At 55.3% G+C, this 18,549-nt stretch overlaps 1 protein-coding gene and 1 long non-coding RNA gene across 2 annotated transcripts; one reads left to right on the plus strand and one right to left on the minus strand.

Moving 5' to 3' along the window:
* Positions 1-456: 456 nt before the first annotated feature.
* On the minus strand, positions 457-7,236 carry LOC122239303. The gene is made up of 3 exons (XR_006218263.1): positions 7,058-7,236; positions 4,448-4,561; positions 457-1,042 (listed from the first exon to the last, which is right to left on the minus strand). It is a non-coding gene; the product is annotated as an uncharacterized LOC122239303 (long non-coding RNA).
* Positions 7,237-8,718: 1,482 nt separating this feature from the next.
* On the plus strand, positions 8,719-18,090 carry CCDC197 (coiled-coil domain containing 197). The gene is given in 8 exon segments (XM_042989275.1): positions 8,719-8,738; positions 9,128-9,167; positions 9,169-9,211; positions 10,957-11,157; positions 12,712-12,884; positions 13,625-13,825; positions 14,178-14,294; positions 17,472-18,090. Coding segments are annotated over 8 exon segments (1,278 nt in total). The 3' UTR covers positions 17,955-18,090.
* Positions 18,091-18,549: the final 459 nt, after the last annotated feature.

Below are 18,549 nucleotides of genomic sequence, written 5' to 3' on the forward strand. Positions count from 1 at the left end.
ATGGCGTGGGTGACCCAAACAGACTGGCCCTTTTTCCAGCTCGGCTGGAGAGCGTTCAAGAGAGGGGCCTGGCCTTCACTAGAAATGGCTGTGGACCCGAAAGTGGCAGACGCTGGATCCGGGAGTGGCCAGGCACCAGGCAGGGTAATAGTAATCATAGTGGCTGGTTCTGGGAGCACTTTCCCCGTGCCAGGTGCTAAGTCTATGTGTTTACCAGCTGACTTAGAGCCCATGAGTACTTAATGAGGTAGGTACTATTGCTGGCCCCATTTTACAGAGGAAGAAACTGAGGCTCAGTGAAGTTAAGGGACTCATTCGAGGCCAGACATCACATCCGCCTTTAGTGTTCCTGCTGTGCCGAAATAGGCTCAATCAATCAATGTGGTGGTAATAGCCAGAGACTCCGGGGGGTGGGGGTGGGGGTGGGGTGGGGTGGGGGACGTGGTTGAGCCAGGACCAAAGGAAGGACACCATGGGAGACATATTTGGGCAGATGTCAGCGGTGGTTCAGAGGTGGACAAGCCCACCTTGGGAGGGAATGAGCTGCCTGTCGTTGAATACATGCAAGCGAAGAGGCCATTCTCATTCTCTGAGGCTCTGCTAATAACAGACACTGTCCTGAGCGCCTTATACTTAGTCGTCTTTAGACCCTAGTAGCTGCATCGCATAGGTACTGCTGTCCCCATTTGCAGATGAGGAAACTGAGGGTCAAAGACACTAAGAGACTCCTTGATGGTTCTGCAGATGGTTAGTGGGGAGGTGTAACTCAGACCCAAAGTTGTGTATCTCCAAAGCTCTGCTTGTACCCACGCATCTCCTGAGCACCTGCTGCTCTATTCTTCTGGACACTGAGACTCTAGCAGGGACAATTTCATACCAGTCCTGGCGTTCCTGGAGATCACACTCCAGGGAGATAGTCCAGAGTAATGAGAGCAGTAAAATAGAGCTCAACAACAGTGAGGTGAGACCAAAGGTAAGCGGGGTCTGGGCTGTTCGACATGGTCAAGAAGGTCACTCTGAGATGGTGGCATCTGAGCTAGACCTGAAAGGCAAAAAGGAGAAAGCATTAGGAAGAGCTAGGAGAACAAGGCTCTGAGCAGAGGGAACTATAGGTGCAACAGCCCTGGGGTAGGTCATCGGGGAGAATAAGACCGATGTGAAAGGAATGGCCTGACTCCTGAAGAAATCTTCAGGACTTTTGCAAGCAGGACAGTAAACCATTGGTAGCTGGAAATCAGCCACGGTGAGAATATACGCACCATGGAAATTGGCAAATGCCACAAACCCCGGCTTTGCCTCCTGGGTGACGGGCCGTCAAACATTTACCTGCCTAAGCACCAGTTTTAGGCAGAGAGATGGGAGGTTAGGTTTGCTTTTGAAGGAGAGCCCTCTGCTGGGTGGAGATGGCCAGTGGGGAAGGCCGTTGTGTTGGGTTTGGACCAGGGTGGCCCCGTGGATGGATTCGGGTGATTTTGGAGGCGGGACCAAGAAACCTTGCCGACGGGACCATCATTACTGAAGCTCAGAGCAAGGGAGATGATGTGGCCAATGTCACACCCACCAGGGACATGGAGGAGGTGTGATCTGAGCCCAAGTCTGTGGGCCCCTAACCCCATTCTGTCCCCTACCCTTCAGTGTTTTCCACTGAGTTGCCATGAAGTCTTGCTGGGGACCGAGAAGAACTAGTTAATGACGTCCCTAGCTGCCATGCTTGTCTTCCTTGCACCCGCCCACCCCCTACACCCACACCCAGGCCTCACAACACTCCACCCCTTCCCCGAAGCCACCTTTGGCAGTCAGCCCCAGCAACAAGGCTGTTAGGAAAGGGTCCGGTGCCAGGGATCACGACCACTGTCACCTGGAGGGAGTGGAAAGGGAGTGACAGGAATCAAAACTAAGGCTGACTGGGGCGCCTGGGTGGCTCAGTCAGTTAAGCGTCCGACTTTGGCTCAGGTCATGATCTCACAGTTCGTGGGTTCGAGCCGCGTATCGGGCTCTGCGCTGACGGTGCGGAGCCTGCTTGGAATTCTCTCTGTCTTCCTCTCTCTCTGCCCCTCCCCGACTCACACACTCTCTCTCTCTCTCTCTCCCCCTCTCTCAAAATAAATAGATAACTTTCAAGACAAAAACTAAGTCTGATTGAACACCTACTATGTGCCAAGCACTGCGTTGCATGCTGCTCTCAGAGTTATGATTGTAGAAGTTTCTCCACATCTCTGCCCCTAAAGTAAGGCCTAAAAATATCATTCATATCCTCCTAGACTCTCTCCTATGCGCACACACACACACACATACATGCACACAGATTTTTTTTTGACAAACATGAGATGATGCTCGGTGTGGATTATGGCATCTAGTTCTAGGTTTTCGGGTGATGGCGGGGGGTCCGGAGCCGACGACCAAGAAGGAATCCTTGAAGATGTCTTTGGTGCAAAAAGGTGATTTTATTAAAGCACGGGGACGGGACCCCGTGGGCAGGAAGAGCTGCACTGGGGTTGAAAGAGTGGCTCCTTATACTCTATGGACTTGGGGAGGCAAAGTCAAAAGCGAGGCCCCCGGAGGGACTTTGATGTGCTAAAGAGGACTCCAAAGATACTCAAGATACTCGATACCGAGGATCTGCTATTGTCAAGCTAAGGGAGTTTTCCCTCTCGTAAGGCATTCATGTTAGGAGGGTAGAGGGTTCCTGGAGAATGTTACACTCTGGATTCGCCTCAAGTATCTGTCAATGGGCTGCAGGTCAGGAGGAAATTTAATTTTACCGGCCATTTCCTTCTGCCTTCGTTCCCCACATCACTATGGAGGGGTGATGCTGTCAGTCTCTAGGTTTCTGGGGATTCAGCTGCGATGGGTAAGACTGCCCTTTTCTTGTCATTCACTAAGATATTTGCAAACTGAGGGGGACCCATGTCCCGTAGGACTGTGATCTCTATCCGCTGGCCATTTGTTTCCTTTCCTTTCCTTTGTCCTTGAGGAGCCAGAAGTGCCTGAGGAATGTCACACGCATCCCGCCTGGGGGGGTGGGGGTGGGGCCGGTTGCTTGCACTTTGTCCCCAGCTCGCCCCAAGCTCCCTCATCACCGTTATCATCTCCACTTTACATTTCAAACCTGAGGCTCAGAGAGGTTTTGTACTTTCCCTGAGGTCACACAGGTGGTAGCCCTCCTGAGCACCGCCCCGTGGCTGGGGAAGGGCTGGCCGTGGGGCTTGGGGACATTTGGGGCTACAGGGCAGGCAGGGCTGGAAATCTGGGCAGGAGGCCTGATCTGACCGTCCCTTTTGCTGTTCTGGGAGACTCAAGCCCTGGGGTCAAATTCCAGCCCCAGGAGTGCTTGTTAAGACTTAAACGGGGTGCGGTTCTATGGCCATTTAATTGTGTCTCTGCCCTTGAAAGGCACCCCCCAGGCCCCAAGGTTCCCAGCTGTCTGTAACACACAGCCCGGTCTTGGATTTTCCTCCCCCACAGCCCAGGAGGTAGAGGAGGTCTAGGGGGTCTGGGACCTGGCCCCTCACCAGCTGGGTCCCCTTGATAGCTCCAGCCTTTCTTGGCCTTGGTCTCCTTTTCTCCTCTAAAGTGCCTCACAGCCCAGGATTCTTCCCCTACTCAGGGAAGGCCGGGGTCTGCAGCCTGCTGGGTGTGGGTAGGGATGGGAAGAGGAGAGAAAGAGCCAGAACCCAGAAGAGATTCTGAGGCAGGCATTTGGGGGCGAAGGTTGGGAGGGGGGAGGAGGGGAGGGGGCAGGGCAGGTGGAGTTTGGAAAGGAGTGGGGTAGAGTTACATAATGGGTCCTGGGGGCGCCTGGGCGGCTCAGTCGGTAAGCATCCGACTTCGGCTCAGGTCATGATCGCACAGTTCCTGGGTTCAAGCCCCCGTCGGGCTCTGTGCTGACAGCTCAGAGCCTGGAGCCTGCTTTGGATTCTGCGTCTCCCTCTCTCTGTGCCCCTCCCCGACTCATGTTCTGTCTCTCTCTGTCTCTCAAAAACAAATAAACATTAAAATAATAATAATAATAATAATAATAATGATAATACTAGGTTCCGGAATCACTCACTGGATGTGAGTCCAAATCCCTGCACAGGACCTATGCCCGGGGCCTGCTCTCAGAAGAGCACATGGTTGGTTTTGTGTTCTACCATTGCCATCTTGAAAAAATTATTAATTATTTATTTACTTATTTTGAAAAATTGTTTTCATATTTATTTTTGAGCAAGTGAGAGAGAGAGAGAGAGAGTGCCCGTGAGCCGGGGAGGGGCAGAGAGAGGGAGACGGAGAATCCGAAGCAGGCTCCGCGCTGGCAGCCGAGAGCCCGATGTGGGGCTCGAACTCGTGACCCTCGAGATCATTGACCTGAGCCGAACATAGATGCCGAACCCACGGAGCCACCAGGGCGCCCCCAAATTCTTAATTTGTTAAATAAGGGGCCCGGCATTTTCAGTGCTTCCACTACCTCGGAGGGTCTTTTCGAGAAGTAGATGAGAGATTCCAGGCAAAGCGCCAGGCGGAGGTCAATCCATAATAGTTGTCAATCCCTGGTAATTTCGGCAGCATCGCTCTTTAGGGCCTGACAGGGAGACATATTTCCAGAGCAGCCCGTCTGTCCCCCAGCCTTGTGTGGGTGCAGGACACTTGAGACCCAAACTAGCATCCTCTCTGGGAAGCAAACTGTTCCCCCGTCCCCACACCCCCCTGCCTGCGGCCATACTGGGTCAAGTGGTTCAGGGCCCCAGATGACCAGGAGATGGGATCCTAGGGATTGGGAGCCTGGAGAAAGATGAGGTCTAGGGAGGCCTGCTCCCGGATCTGCTGAAGCCCAGGAGAGGGGCAGTCGTCTGCCCTGCACGTGTGAAGGCCCCACGCCCACAGGCGCTAACAGGGTCTCCCCTGGGAGCAGCCCTCCCTCACCCTATGACCCAGCTTGTGGCATCCCCACTGGATCGGTTCCCAAGTCCCAGCAACTCAACCTCCCAGACTTTCTGAAGTCCCAGCTTCCTAGATTAACAGCTCAGCTCCTCGATTTCCCCACAGTGAGGCCTTGGGCGTGCTTCTCTCTGTGCCTCAGTTTCCCCACAGCGAAAGGACAGCTCTGACCCCGTGGCACGCCACGTGATGTTACGCCCTGCTTGGAAAGCACTTAGAAGTGTCCTGACAAATGTTAGACGCTAGAACTGCCCGCCTCCCTGCCTCACCTCCGCTCTGAGCCCGAGCGCATGCTCCAAAATGCCAGTCTGACCATGCCACTCCTTCCACTGGGTCCCTCCAGCTGCCTGTTGTCTTCGGGATAAAGCCCAGACTCGCCGGACTCCCCTGAGCCTCCGTGTCCTGAGCACCTGCTAAGCATCCATTTCCGGGCCTCCCGCCAAAGGCCTGGGATTTGCTCTGGGAAACTTCTAGCCCCCAGTGCAGTTCCTACGATGTGACTGTCAGTCAAGCCAAGGGGCGGGCACATGACCAGGCTTGGCCAATTGGGTGCCCTCTCTAAGGACCTTGATTCTTGAGGATCGAGGGGGGCTGACGGCAAGGGGTAGGGGAGGGTCCATTTGGGGGGATGTCCCCCCTGAGCTCCTGCTGCCTGGATCTCCAGGGTTGCCGTGGGCCCCCACACTCTCCGAGCCTGGGTTTTAGCTCTTCTGCTGATGTTGCGGCCTGCCTCGCACCTTCCACTGATGCCCCCTTTGCCCGAGCAGACTACTGGTTTATGTCGCAGGCAACAGAGAGCCTGGCACGGACACTCTGGCTCCTGCTGACGGCTCATCCGGCCACAGCCACACTGCTCCCACTCTGACCTTCGCCTTCTGCTTTTAAGGATCTGCCTCTAGTTCTCACAGACCTGGATGCTATTTCCTGCCTCTGAACCTTCGTCCCGGCTGTTCCTTCTGCCAGGAATATGTTCCCACCTTACTTTTCCTGGCTCGTCCTTATCCTCAAGAACCGCCTCAGACATTGTCGACTCTGGGACACTCCTCCAGCCCTGCTCCCCACCCCCACCCTCAGGCCGGCTCTGACTCTCTGGGCAACCCCAGACCCCAGACCCCAGACCCCAGACCTCTGACCGCCTGCACCACATGAACCCAAGGCCAGCACCAGGCCCCGCTCTCCGTCCTTCCTCAGCCTGTGCTCCTCAGGTGTTTGAGGGGCTCTAGAACCATGGAGGTCAGACAGAGACAGCTCTCTTGAGTCCTGCTCAGGGACTCCTGGGCCGGCAGGGACTCAATCCACTGCCCTCTGATGTGTGGGCCTTTGCGTAGGCCCCACTTCCTGCCCCTGCCCCCTCACCAGAGGCCCCAGCCCCTGCCCCGGGCTCCCCCAGCCACCTTTCCCCTCACTGTGGTCCCTCCCTCCCCCCAGCATTCTCGCCAGGGCTACCCAGGCTGCCCTCCATGAGACCCTGGCTCTGAGCAAATGAGGCTTTGCTGGGGAGGCCTGGACAGTTAGTAGGGCACCAGGCCCGGCTCCCCCAAATGCCACAGGCCCAGCAGCTTCAACAGCAGGTAGCAGGGCCAAGCCATAAGGCAGGGGCTGGTCCCAGGTTGAGGACCTGAGGCGCCCTCCAGCATGCCCCCTCCCCTCCCCTGGGCCGGGTGTGGTTCTGAGCCAGGGGCAGGGCTGAGTCGTTATGGGTTGCTCAGTGCCCCAGCTGGGGAACTGCACAGCCTGCAGCCATGCAAAGTCAGGTAGAAGGAGGTAACAGGGAGAGTCCTGGGGCACGCCAGTGGGATCTGGGGAGCCCGCGGAGTGGGGACATTAAAAATGACCTCTACCTTGCCTATAGTCGACCAGCCTGAAAGGACAAAAACAGCCCAAGTCTCCCTGGGGTCACTGATGCCTCTCCCCCTTCTCCTTGGGACCTGAACCAGGGAGGCAGGGGTAAGGCCACGCCACCCACGGGTGGATCCTGCAGTGGACATGTCATAAGGACAGAAGCCAACGTTATGATGTCACGGCCCCACTGTGGCTCTGTGCCCTTGGAGCTGTGAGTGAGTCGACCGGACCCCCTCCTCCTTCCCCAGGCTCACGTCTGATGCTCAGGGCTGGAAAGGCTGACCATGTAGCCCCTCACCTTCTCTCCCTGCTCCACGCACATGCTGTGGCTGGTCCAGCAGATGGCCAATGAATGGCAGGCTTAGGGAGACTTGCTTCTCCTTTGGGTCATAACTGGGAACCGGGCTTAGGCAAATGGTCCGGGGGCTCTTTGCAAGGCTGTGTGGAAACTACCTGTTACCTAGGCCACCTCCCCAGCCTGACTACGGGCTCACTGATCTGTCCCAGCCCCCACTGTTCTTTGATAAGCTCCTATCCGCTCACAGTGATGTCACTGAATGCATAAAGGGGTGGAGGGTGGGTGGGCAGGGTAGGTGACAAAGGTGTCCCCTCCCCATGCGGGTTGCTTTCTGAACCGGCCCCCAGCCCTGACCCTGGGACTCTCTTGTTGGGAACCAGCACCTGTTGGAAGGCCCGGGTATCTTGGTGAATTTGGGACTTGACGATGATGGGACCGATCCCAGTTATGGGGTGGTAAGGCCAATAATGCCACTATAGAAAGGCAAATCTGGCCCTTCCAGAGCTGGGGGTGCAGCTCAAAGACCCCAAACATTGGCTTTAATGAGCTCAAGTCCATATCCAGTCCTGCCGTGTGTTCCTGGGCTGGTCACAGGCCCCCTCGGAGCCTCTGTCTCCTTTTCTAGGAAGTGGGAACGTACCCTGGCTTTTGAGGACCGTCGGGAAGGTCGGGAGAGAAAGCTGCTGTCCTGCTTGTTGCCATTGCTGTCCATCCTCTTCCCACCTGGCCCACATGGCCCTCGTCCTCTAGCACAGCCGGGGCAACGAGGGGCAATGTTGGTGGCCAGGGACACAGGCCAGTGTGACTGTCGACAAGGACAGGGCCCTGCAGGTGCTGTTACGGAACTCTGCCAGCCCCCGGCCAAGTACGAGTTGACCCAGGCCACGCTGGACCCCTGCCCCAGACCCAGCGCCACCCGTGGTGGGCTAAGTGGCCAGGACTGAGCGAACGTTGGGAGGGCCATCAGGGAAGGGACAAGGACACCTGGAAGAAAATGGGGAGGGGCGGCCCCGGTGAGGGCGGTGGGGGACCTTGGGCCATCCCACGCCCTCTGCAGGCTTCGTCTCCTGTCAGAGGCAGGGCTGTGGGTGGCCGTCCCCTGCACCTATCAGCTCAACCTAAGTCAACTGGCAAGGCAGCCCTGGGTCCTCTCCCCTCAGGCAGCCCTCCGGTTTCAGCCTGCCCTTAAAAGCCTGAATTAGATGCAAAAGTCTGTGTCTGTGAGCAATTTTATGGAGAAAAGGTCCAACCCTTCCATCAGATTCTAGAATGGCTTCCCAACCCCACTACAGTTTAGCCCCAAGATGCGCAGGGCCCACAGGGTGTTTGTGGGGAAAGACAGTTTTCCCTGCATTTTCCAGGACTGTATGGATGACAAGATGGGGCACGAGAGGCAGAGAGGCCTGCCTTGGGTCACTCAGCAATCACTCAGAGATCCTACCACAGCCCCCGGAGGCTCAGCCAGCTGACCGGAGGGGGGAGGGGGCCCGCTCTGCCTCTGCCCTTGACCCCTGACCTTGACGGGGCGCAGAGCAGGAGCCCTACTGGAGACCCATCTTGCTCAGGGGCTCGCCTAAGAGACAAGCGTGGCTGGGCAGCAGTAAGCAGTCATCTCCCCTCTCGGGGTGCTGGGGCCCCCGACCTCGGACTAAGCACTCACCATGTGCTGGGCACCCCATGCGTAATCCCAGGGAGGGGCTCTCACTACTGTCGTTACAGACGGGCTGTCCAAGCACAGAAGTGAAGCTCCTGGCCAGGTCACCAGCTGGTGGGGGGGGTGGGGGGGAGGGCTCAGGCTACCTCTAGGAGAGGCTCTGTGGACCCCCCCCACCCCCCACCAGACAGACTGGACTCCACTCTTCCCCGTGCCTGACCACGGCAGCTCTTTGAACCGTTGTGGCTCAGTTAGCTCATCAGGAAATGGGGTGGAGATGAGGGGTAGAGGGGGGGACTGGCCAGGGCAAGTCTGAGCAGGAGATCCAGGGAAAGCCTTGCAAGAGATCATGACCTGGGTGCCTCCAAACAAGGCACTGGTGCCTGGCTCTTCCTGTCACCGAAATGTCCCTGCAGGCAGAGGAAGCTGAAGAGCGGGGTGGAGAAGCACAGACTTTTTTGAAGACTCTCTGATTGAGGTCCTTGAGAAGATCCCCAAGGGTATGTATGGAGCTTCCCCTCCGAGGCCGCCTCCCAGCCTTGGGGCCAGGACACTGAGTGAGCCTTGAACTCCACCTGCAGCATGAGGACCCGCAAAGGTCGAGGCCACGGGGGTTCAAAAGGGCACAGGTGCCCAGCGAGCCTGCCTCGTGAACCCCGGTGAGGCCACTGTGGCCTGTGGCAAGTTCTCGAGGTCCTGGTTTCCTTATTTTTTTTTTAATTTTTTTTTAACGTTTATTTATTTTTGAGACAGAGAGAGACAGAGCATGAACAGGGGAGGAGCAGAGAGAGAGGGAGACACAGAATGTGAAACTGGCTCCAGGCTCTGAGCTGTCAGCCCAGAGCCCGACGCGGGGCTCGAACTCACGGACCGTGAGATCATGACCTGAGCCGAAGTCAGACGCTTAACCGACCAAGCCACCCAGGCGCCCCGAGGTCCTGGTTTCTTTATCTGTACAAGGGGAGCCGCACCGGTCACGCGAATGGAGGAACTCACCCTTCAGAAGCCCCGGCATTCAGCTGACACCTGGTAAATGTTAGCTATTATCGCTACTATTTCGTGGGTCTTTGGTTTTGTTTCATGTGTCGCTATGACCGACGACAATGACACAGACACCGGAAATGGGCTTTGCGTTTTGTTTTATCCTGATTCAACCCAGAGCCCACTGCCATCCGGGCCAGAAGCTTGTTAGGAAAGGGAAGGGGACACAAGCAGGTATTTTTCTCATCGTCATTATCTCAAATTACACTAATAAAAATAACTGTTACCGTTTATTAACTACTTACTCTGTGCCAAGCTCTTTAGTGAATCTTTTTTTAACCCCTCTGCGTGAGCTTCTGTTACCCAGGCTCAGAGACGTTAAGGAACTTGCCCCAAATGCCCAGCCAGGAAATACTGGGGCCGGGTCTCAGATTCTGGTCTGACTTCAGAGCCACCGCACTAAGCGCTGTGGAGCTGTGAGAGCCCCCCCCCAGAACTCTGCCCCGGAGGTCAGGGCAGGCTTCGCGGAGGAGGTGGCCTCTCATTGGGCTCAAATGAGCTCAGCGAGGGGGAAGAGCATGGCAGGCAGGGGGAACAGCACAAACGTAGGCTGGAGCCACAGCCCTGCATGACGGGTTTGGGGCACCAGGACCTGGTTCGGGGAGTTGCTGGGAGATGGCACCAGAAAGTTGAGCAGCACCGAAGAGCTTCGAGCACCAAGCCAAGGAGGGGTGAGGGCTCCAGGTCAGCATGGGGCTTGACCAGACCCGGCACCCAGAGCTGCTTCTCAAGCAGCCTCCTGGTTTGGAGTCTTGCTAACTCAGCAATTCAACCCTGCTCACCCCATCCGGGATGGGTTACCACCAAAGCCGGGGACCCTATCACTCAGGACAGCAACAATTCCTATCCCCTCCTTGTGGGCTCCCCCAGTCAGCACTGTTTCCTGGGGGACAGTCTCCTGTCTCACCGGGCAGTCTGGATCCGGAATCCGGGTTCTTGGCCGCTAGGCGGTCCTTCTAATGTTGCCGCTTCTCTTGAAAGGGCAGGAGGTGGGCGATGAGGCCGGACAGTTGCTGGACCAGTCCTGCCATCTGGGAGTAAGCCCTGCGTGGATTGTCTGGCACCTGTCAACTTTGGGACTCCAGCTGGGATTTCGGGACCTCGGCAGAAGTCCCATCTGCCTCATTAGCATCACCACTGCAGGGGGCAGGTGGGGGCTGGGCTCTCTGTGCCCACCCATCCCTCCGAGGCACTGTCTCCACAGGCCACAGTGAAGGGGAGGGGCCGGAGGAGGCCCTCCGGTGGAGGGTGGAGACCGTGGTGGGGCACTATGGGAAGCTCTTCACCATCAACCAGGACATCCAGAAGCCTCTGGAGGCCTTCTCCAAGAGGAACCAGGTCGTCCACCAGAGCCTGGGGTCTCTAGAGGAGAGTCATAGGGCTCATACCCCGGTAACAGCTATCTGAAGCCTGGCCCTTTGCCTTTAGCCCATAAAACCGGGGGCATGGGGGTCTCCTCTGCACCTGCGAGGAAGTCTCGGAGCATTGGTGGGCTGCTGAGAGGGTCTGGGTGAGGCTGTCACTCCAGAGCCTTGTTCTGTCTCCCTTTCCGTCCCCTTTCTCCAGGCTGCCCCCTGACAGTGCTTATGCTTAAACGTGTTCTTGGGGGTAGAAAAGCCATGAATTCTAGATTCAAACAGACTGGGTGCGGATCCCAGTTCAGTCTTTGACTAGCTGAGTAAGCGTGTACCCTGTCTGAGCCTCAGTTTCTTTATCTGTCAGATGGCAATGCAAACTAGCTAGGAGGTTGTCCTGAGGCACAGGACACAGAAGGTGCCCAAGTTCGTGCCCCGAGAAGTCACCTGTCTCTCCTTTCTGGTTCATCTTATAATAAATAGAACTTTTGCCAGGAGGGCCGGCCATTCCAGAAGAAACTGCGCCAGGCAAAGGCGTGGCAAGATGAATTTGCACGCTGAAGCTGGGGCCTGGGGACTCGGAGGGGAAGGGGACTCGGAGAGGACGGCTGAGGGTGGGTTGATTCTGGCACAGGACCGTTGTGCGCAGTTTGCAGCGAGCCTCTGCCCCCTAGTGGCAGCACTGAAAACCTACACCATTTGGCACCTTTTCGCCCCCGGGGAACCGGACCCTTTATGAGCAGCCTGGCAGGGTGAGGGCGCTTTACCTGCTGTATCTCATTTAAATCTCACCCCAGCGCCTGGAGGTAAGTGCTTTCATTCCTAGCGCTGAGACAAGGGGAGGTGAGTAACCTTGAGCGTTCAAGTGCCGGGTTGGATCTCATCTTTCTTTAAAATGTTAATATTTTGTTCATCATGGATTAAAAAAATGTTTTTTAATGTTTATTTATTGTTGGGGGGGAGGGGCAGAGACAGAGAGGGAGACACAGAATCCGAAGCAGGCTCCAGGCTCCGAGCTGGCCGCGCAGAGCCCAATGCGGGGCTCGTACTGGTGGCCTGTGAGGTCATGACCTGAGCCGAAGTCGGATGCTTAACCGACTGGGCCACCCGGGCACCCCTTAATTTTGATTTTTAAACAAGTGAATTAAAATGTTCTTCACTGTAATTTATCTTAATTAAGCATAAGCTGAGTTTTTCGATGCCACCTTGAATTTTGCAACTTAGACCGAGGTGTGCTTTTCTTCCCACTTTCCAGAGGAGGAAAGGAAGACTCAGAGAAGTGAGGACACCTGTGTAGGTCCAGGGCCGAGCCCGCATCCCATGGGGCCTTGCGGGGGCGGGGGTGTGGCCGGCACTACATCGACCAGAGCAGGCTGGGCTTCAGGAAGCTTTCGCCGGCCTTGCTCCACGGTGCCCTCCTAGCAGCCTCGGAGCCCAGAAGGGCACAGACTCTTGGGTCTGGTTATGGGAGGAAGCGAGCATTAAGCCCCAGTCAGCCTGGACATGCTCTTTTGGGCATTTCCTGGTACCTTGAACAGCCAGACCACCCAGGACTTCCCCTTCCTCCCTCCCCCCATCAGGCTCAGATCTCCCCGGGCAGTGAGCTCCTCCGGACCAGGCCCAGGGCAGATGCCCCAGGAGGGTTTGCGGCACCCAGGTGACCCAGCCCCTCCCACCGCAGAGCCTCAAGATTCCGCTGTGTCAGCTGCTTAAGAGGTGTCGCGGCAAGCAGGAACAGTGGTGACAGTTGGAACAGAGAGACGTGGACAGCTGTGATGTGAGCCCGCTCTGTGGGATGGGGGCGGGGGCAGGGCTGGGGGCTGCTGTCTCCTCAATAAGCATCACCCCCTCCCCAACACCACCACACACATCCCTGCTTACCTCACCCTGGTGACTGTCAGCTTTCAAAGGGCTTCTCGAAGATGGGGCGGAGGTTACTTTACAGATGGGAAAACTGAGATCACAGATAGGTAAGGGCCAAGCTCTACCAAGAACCAGTACCCGGGCTTGGCATGTGCTGGGTGCTTACCCGGTCCTCCGATAATGCTTGTAGGTAATAACAGAACGATGGCTTTTAAGTGAGTGGTTGTCACTCACGATCGTCAGTAATTCCTAGGACTGTCTGATGGTAGGCAGGTAGTACTTGGCACAAGGCCTTGCCCGGGACAGGCCCTCCTAAATGCTGCTTGGTTCTTACTTCTATCTGTTTCACAGATGAGAAGAGTGATTATTCGGAAAGAGTAAGCCATGCCCGAAATCCGTGACCAGAGGCCAGGATTTCTGGACTTAAGCTCTCGAGCTCCTGCTTACTGGCCTTTGGAATGGGGACTGGTTACCCTCCGGCCCCTGGGTCCTCACTAAAATCAGAGCCTGTACCCTTCCAGCCTCAGGGGCTGCTGGGAAGACACCAGGACCATAGGCCTGGGCACACTGCACCTGGACTGAGTGTGGTCAGCGAATCCAGGGCCTTCTCGGGCCCCATGGGATCCTGGAAGATGAGATGGTTGGGATCTACAGGTGGCTGACCTCCAGCCAAGGGGCTTAGAGGGGGAGTGGACTGGCCACTGTTCACGCCCCTTCTGGGTCTTTCTCTTCAAGGTGGGAAGCAAGGCTGTCACCGCTGACCACAGCCCCACAGACCTGAAGCCCAGGACTCCGGGGCTGCCCAGAGCGAGGAGCTCTGGGTTCCTCCAGCCCCCTTCCCAGCCCCTGCTCCAGGTGTGGACCGTGGGGGTCTCCGGCCAGGAGGATCCTCTGGGAAGTTAGTTCAATGTCTCTCATGGCAGGGGAGGACACTCAGGTCCTGCGGTGGGAGGGACTCATCCAAGGCCCTTTGGGAGTGGAGCACAGACCAGGATGAGAAGGTGGCTTCTCTGGTCTGAGTGAGCTGGGGAGGGGGAATGGTGGGAGAGGATTGGGACCTCTTCCTCCTCCTCCCCCTCCTTCTCCTTCTCCCTCTCCTCACCCCCTCCTTCTCCTCCTCCCCCTCCTCCTCCTCCTCCCCCTCCTCCTCCCCCTCCTCCTCCTCCTCCTCCTCCCCCTCCCCCTCCTTCTCCTTCTCCTCCTGCAGGAAGAGCTGCTCAACTACATGCACGTGGCCATCAACAACATGGTCCAGCAGTGTTCGCCCTCCGCCCACAGCGTGCCCAAGAGCAGGGACCTCTTCTCCAAGCTCGACCTGATTCAGGTGAGGACTCCCTGCCACCCCAGGCTGGCAATCTCAGCCTGTGCAGGGCCTCCGCTCATGGTGCATTCACGTTTAGCCCCCGTGAGTCCGTCCCTCCGTGGCTACACGTGCTCCTGGGGCAGTAGGTCCTGGTGTCTCTATTGTCACTCAAGAAACTGGTGATGAGTTCCCGTTAGGTATAGGATCAGAGGCAGGTGCAAAGGAACTCCTGTCCTGCCCGGTCTTTCTCTGTGCATCTCACACACACACACACACACACACACACACACACACACACACATTCACACGTGCTCTCTACACACCTAACAATACACGTGAAATATACACAGACACACCTGCAAACAAACACACCCAAGATGCACACAGGTGTGGCCACACATTTACACTCACGTGTGCACTCTGGGAGGGCGCATTTCAGTGACTGAGGGAGCCTCTGTGCAGGGTCTTCAGTTTCCACTTTGGACTCTCAGTCAAGTCCACTGAGCCTCCCCTTGTCACCCCCCCCCCCCATCTGTCATACGCTGAAGTTGCAGTAGCCGGGAACATGTCAGACCGGCTTCTACTGACCACAGAGCGTGTCTTTTCCTTCTTTTTAATAATAGCTTCGTTGGGATATGATTCACATACCATAACATTTACCCTTTTAAAGCGTACCCTTCAGTGTTTCTAATTCAGCCAGAATTATGCAGCCATCACTACTCTCCAGAACATTTCATCACCCCCACAAGATACATTTTGCATCTGGTTTCTCGCACTTAACGTTTTCAAGGTTGATCTACGTCATAGAGTGTGAATCAAGACTTTGTTCCTTTTTAGGACTGGATAATATCCCATTGTGTGTGGACACACCACATTTTCTTTATCCATCAGTGATGGCCGTTTGGGTTGTTTCCACTTTTTGGCCATTGTGGCCAATGCCGCTGTGGGCATTCACGTACACGTGTTTGGGTGGACATATGTTTTCGGTTATCTTGGCGACATACCTAGGTGTGGAGTTGCTGAATCATATGACAACTCTGTATTTAAATCTTGTGCAAATATTATTATCAGCTGCAAACTGTTTGCCCAAAGTGGGTGATTTTACAATCCTGTGATCGATATATGTGTGAGGGTCCGATTTCTCCACATCCTGTCCACACTTGGAATCGTCTGTCTTTCGTAATGCAGCCATCCTGGTGGGTGTGAAGTCCTAGCTCGTTGTGGTTTTGCTCTGCATTTCCCTGGTGACAGTAGCATTGAGCGTCTCCTTGGTGACGCCTATTCGTATCTCTTCTTTGAAGAAATGTCTATTCAGATCCTTGGCCGATTTTTAAATCAGATTATTTGGGTGTTGTTTTTTTTTTTTTTTATTGCATTCTAAGATATATTCTAGATACAAGTCCCTTATCAAATATACAATTTTCAAATATTTCCTCTCATTCTATGGGTTGTGTTTTTCATTGGATGGTGTGCTGTGAAGCACAAAGGCTTTTAATTTTGATGAAATCCAAGTGAGCTACTTTTTCCCCCTTGGGTTACTTGCCTTTAGGCATCACATCTAAGAAACTATCACAAAAACTGTAATCCAAAGTCATGAAGATTTATACCTAAATTTCCTTATAAGAAATTTATAGTTTTTGCCCTAATATGTAGGTGTATGATCCATTTTCAGTTAAAACGTTTGTATATGGTATGAGATAAGAGTCCGATTTCATTCTTTTGCATAAACATATTCAGTTGTCCTGATAACATTTGTTGGAGAAAAAAAACAACTATCCTCCCCTGTTGCATTGGCCTCTCCTCTCTCTTGTCAAAACTCTACTGACCGTGAACATGAAGGTTAATTTCTGGAGTCTCAATTCTATTCCGTTGGTCTAGATGTCTACCCAATGCCAATACCGCACTATCTTGATTACTATAGCTTTGTCGTCAGTCTTGAAATTGGGAGTTCTGAGTCCTCCAACTTTGTCCTTTTCTTTTCTTTTTTTTTTTTTTTTCAATGTTTTTTATTTATTTTTGGGACAGAGAGAGACAGAGCATGAACGGGGGAGGGGCAGAGAGAGAGGGAGACACAGAATCGGAAACAGGCTCCAGGCTCCGAGCCATCAGCCCAGAGCCCGACGCGGGGCTCGAACTCACGGACCGCGAGATCGTGACCTGGCTGAAGTCGGACGCTTAACCGACTGCGCCACCCAGGCGCCCCAACTTTGTCCTTTTCTGAGGTGGTTTGATTCTTCCAGCAGGGCATGGTGGCGTCACGAGTGGAAGTTCAGCGGCCGGGTGGGTTTCAGGAATGGTGTGATCCGAGGCTCCCTGGCTCATCAAAGATTCGTCCTTTCCACACACTGCTGGCTGCCCTCTTCAATACTGGCTTCATTCTAGGTCACAACTCGCTCTCCGTACTTGAGGCAGGCTCAGTGGAGACGTTCAAAACACAGGATGCTTGGTTCCTCTGGAACCCGGAACGCCCCGCCCCGCCCCAGGGTTGCCATAGCAACAGCCAACAGTCAGCAAGCCTGCGCCTCCGTTGAGAAGGACTCCTCACAAGCACTTCACACAGCGTCAGGGCTGCTCAGCGGCCCAGCTCCGGGGACACCATTCACCACGTTGGCTTCCCCTGGGGCAAAACTCATGTTATTCATATTCACATTGTGATATGAGCGATGTCGGTTTCAATAAGGGCACGTTTGTCTACATACTCACAGTACATTAATTTCATCTTCTTCCGAAGAAAAAGGAAGAAATTACACGGTGATGTCAAGGGGTCCCGTGGGTCTCCTGCAACAATCACTCAACCGAGACGTATTGAGTCGCCCACATGTGCTCAGCATTGTGCTAAGAGTTGGAGGTAGAAGGTCCTTCAGAAACGAATGCCTCTAAGAGAGGGAGGCTGGGGGCAGTCAGGGTGGGCTTCTTGGAGGAAGCAGTGAAAAGAGGCAAGCGACCGCATCAGGAAGCCACACAAGTACTTGGACTCAGTCATCTAGCTTTGCTACCACTGGGCTGTGCAGCTTCAGGCAAGTCACTTAACCTCTCTGAGCCTCAGTTTGCTCATTTGCCAACCGTCACCGATAGCACATCCTTGGCAGGGCACTTGTAAGAGTTAAAGGAAGGGTAGGTAACCTTTGATGGTGCTTTGGTCCCTGGGAAGTGGTGTCAAAGCACCTTCAGGCGACGGAGATTTCTTTTTTCTCCCAGGAATTTATGTTGGACAAAATGGAGACAGTGAGATTTATATCACTGCGTGTGGAATCCAGAGTGTGCTGGTCAGCGGACAGTGACAAGAGTGAGGGCCTCAGAAGATGCCCCAGGTCCTTCAGGAAATGCCCAAGGGATCGAGATTCGATCCCCCAAACTCCCTTTCCCAGCACCCAGACTTCAGCCCGCTCCGGCCCGTACGGACCAGGCTGGCGACCAAGCCAGCCCTGCCAGCCTCAGGACCATCTCCTTAGCCCCTCGGCCTCCTTTTGTCACCACAGTGCCCCCAAGTGGGTGGGAGCCAGCCTGTTCCCCGCACTGGGGGATTGGCAGGCAACAAGGCTGCGGACCGACCGGACCGGGGAAGAAAGAGAGGGAGTTTGCCGGGTGGGAGGCAGCAGGAGGTCAGGTGGGACTTGCCAGGCTGGACTTGCACCTGGGAGCCAGGGCCACACTGTCAAGGTCGTCGGTGGGTTTGTTTGAAGAAGAGCTCTGGATAGGTGCCTAGCTTTTAGGAATAAGCGCGTCACAGAAACTCCCTTAAAGAGCCCCTCAGGGCCTAGGAGGTGAGAGCTCGCCTTGCCCACTGCAGACGGGAGAGCACGGCAGGCTGGGGGTCCTGAATTTGTTCATCGGGGGCGTCTCATCAGAAGCAGACGCAGAGTCACTGCCCTCTGCGTTTCCCGAGGGTCCCAGAGCTGCCCGGAGTGGATGCTGCTCTCGGGGAGAGCTTGGCAAGGCAGAACCCCTCCCTCTCCAGCCTGCCTGGAAAGTTGGGCGAGAGGGCATCTAAGGGAGTCCCCCTCCCCCTCCCCAGCCGGATGTCCTTAGGCTGGGGGTGGAAGAGCTTGGTCTGGAGGAAAGCACTGGTTTGGCTTTCTTGTGTCACTGGTGTCAAACCCTCCTGGTGACCGCCGCAGCCCTGGAAAGACTTCACGTCTGGAGGCCGGCCTGCCTCGGCTTTTTGGTGTGGATAAAAGTCGCAAGTTAAGAGCAGCTGCGAACCAGCGAGTTAACTTTCAAAGAAGAGTTTCAGAAAAGATGCTGCTGTTCGGTCCACAAGCGCCGAGGGTCGTCA

Source organism: Panthera tigris, chromosome B3, assembly GCF_018350195.1.
Source record: "Panthera tigris isolate Pti1 chromosome B3, P.tigris_Pti1_mat1.1, whole genome shotgun sequence".
NCBI lineage: Eukaryota > Metazoa > Chordata > Mammalia > Carnivora > Felidae > Panthera > Panthera tigris.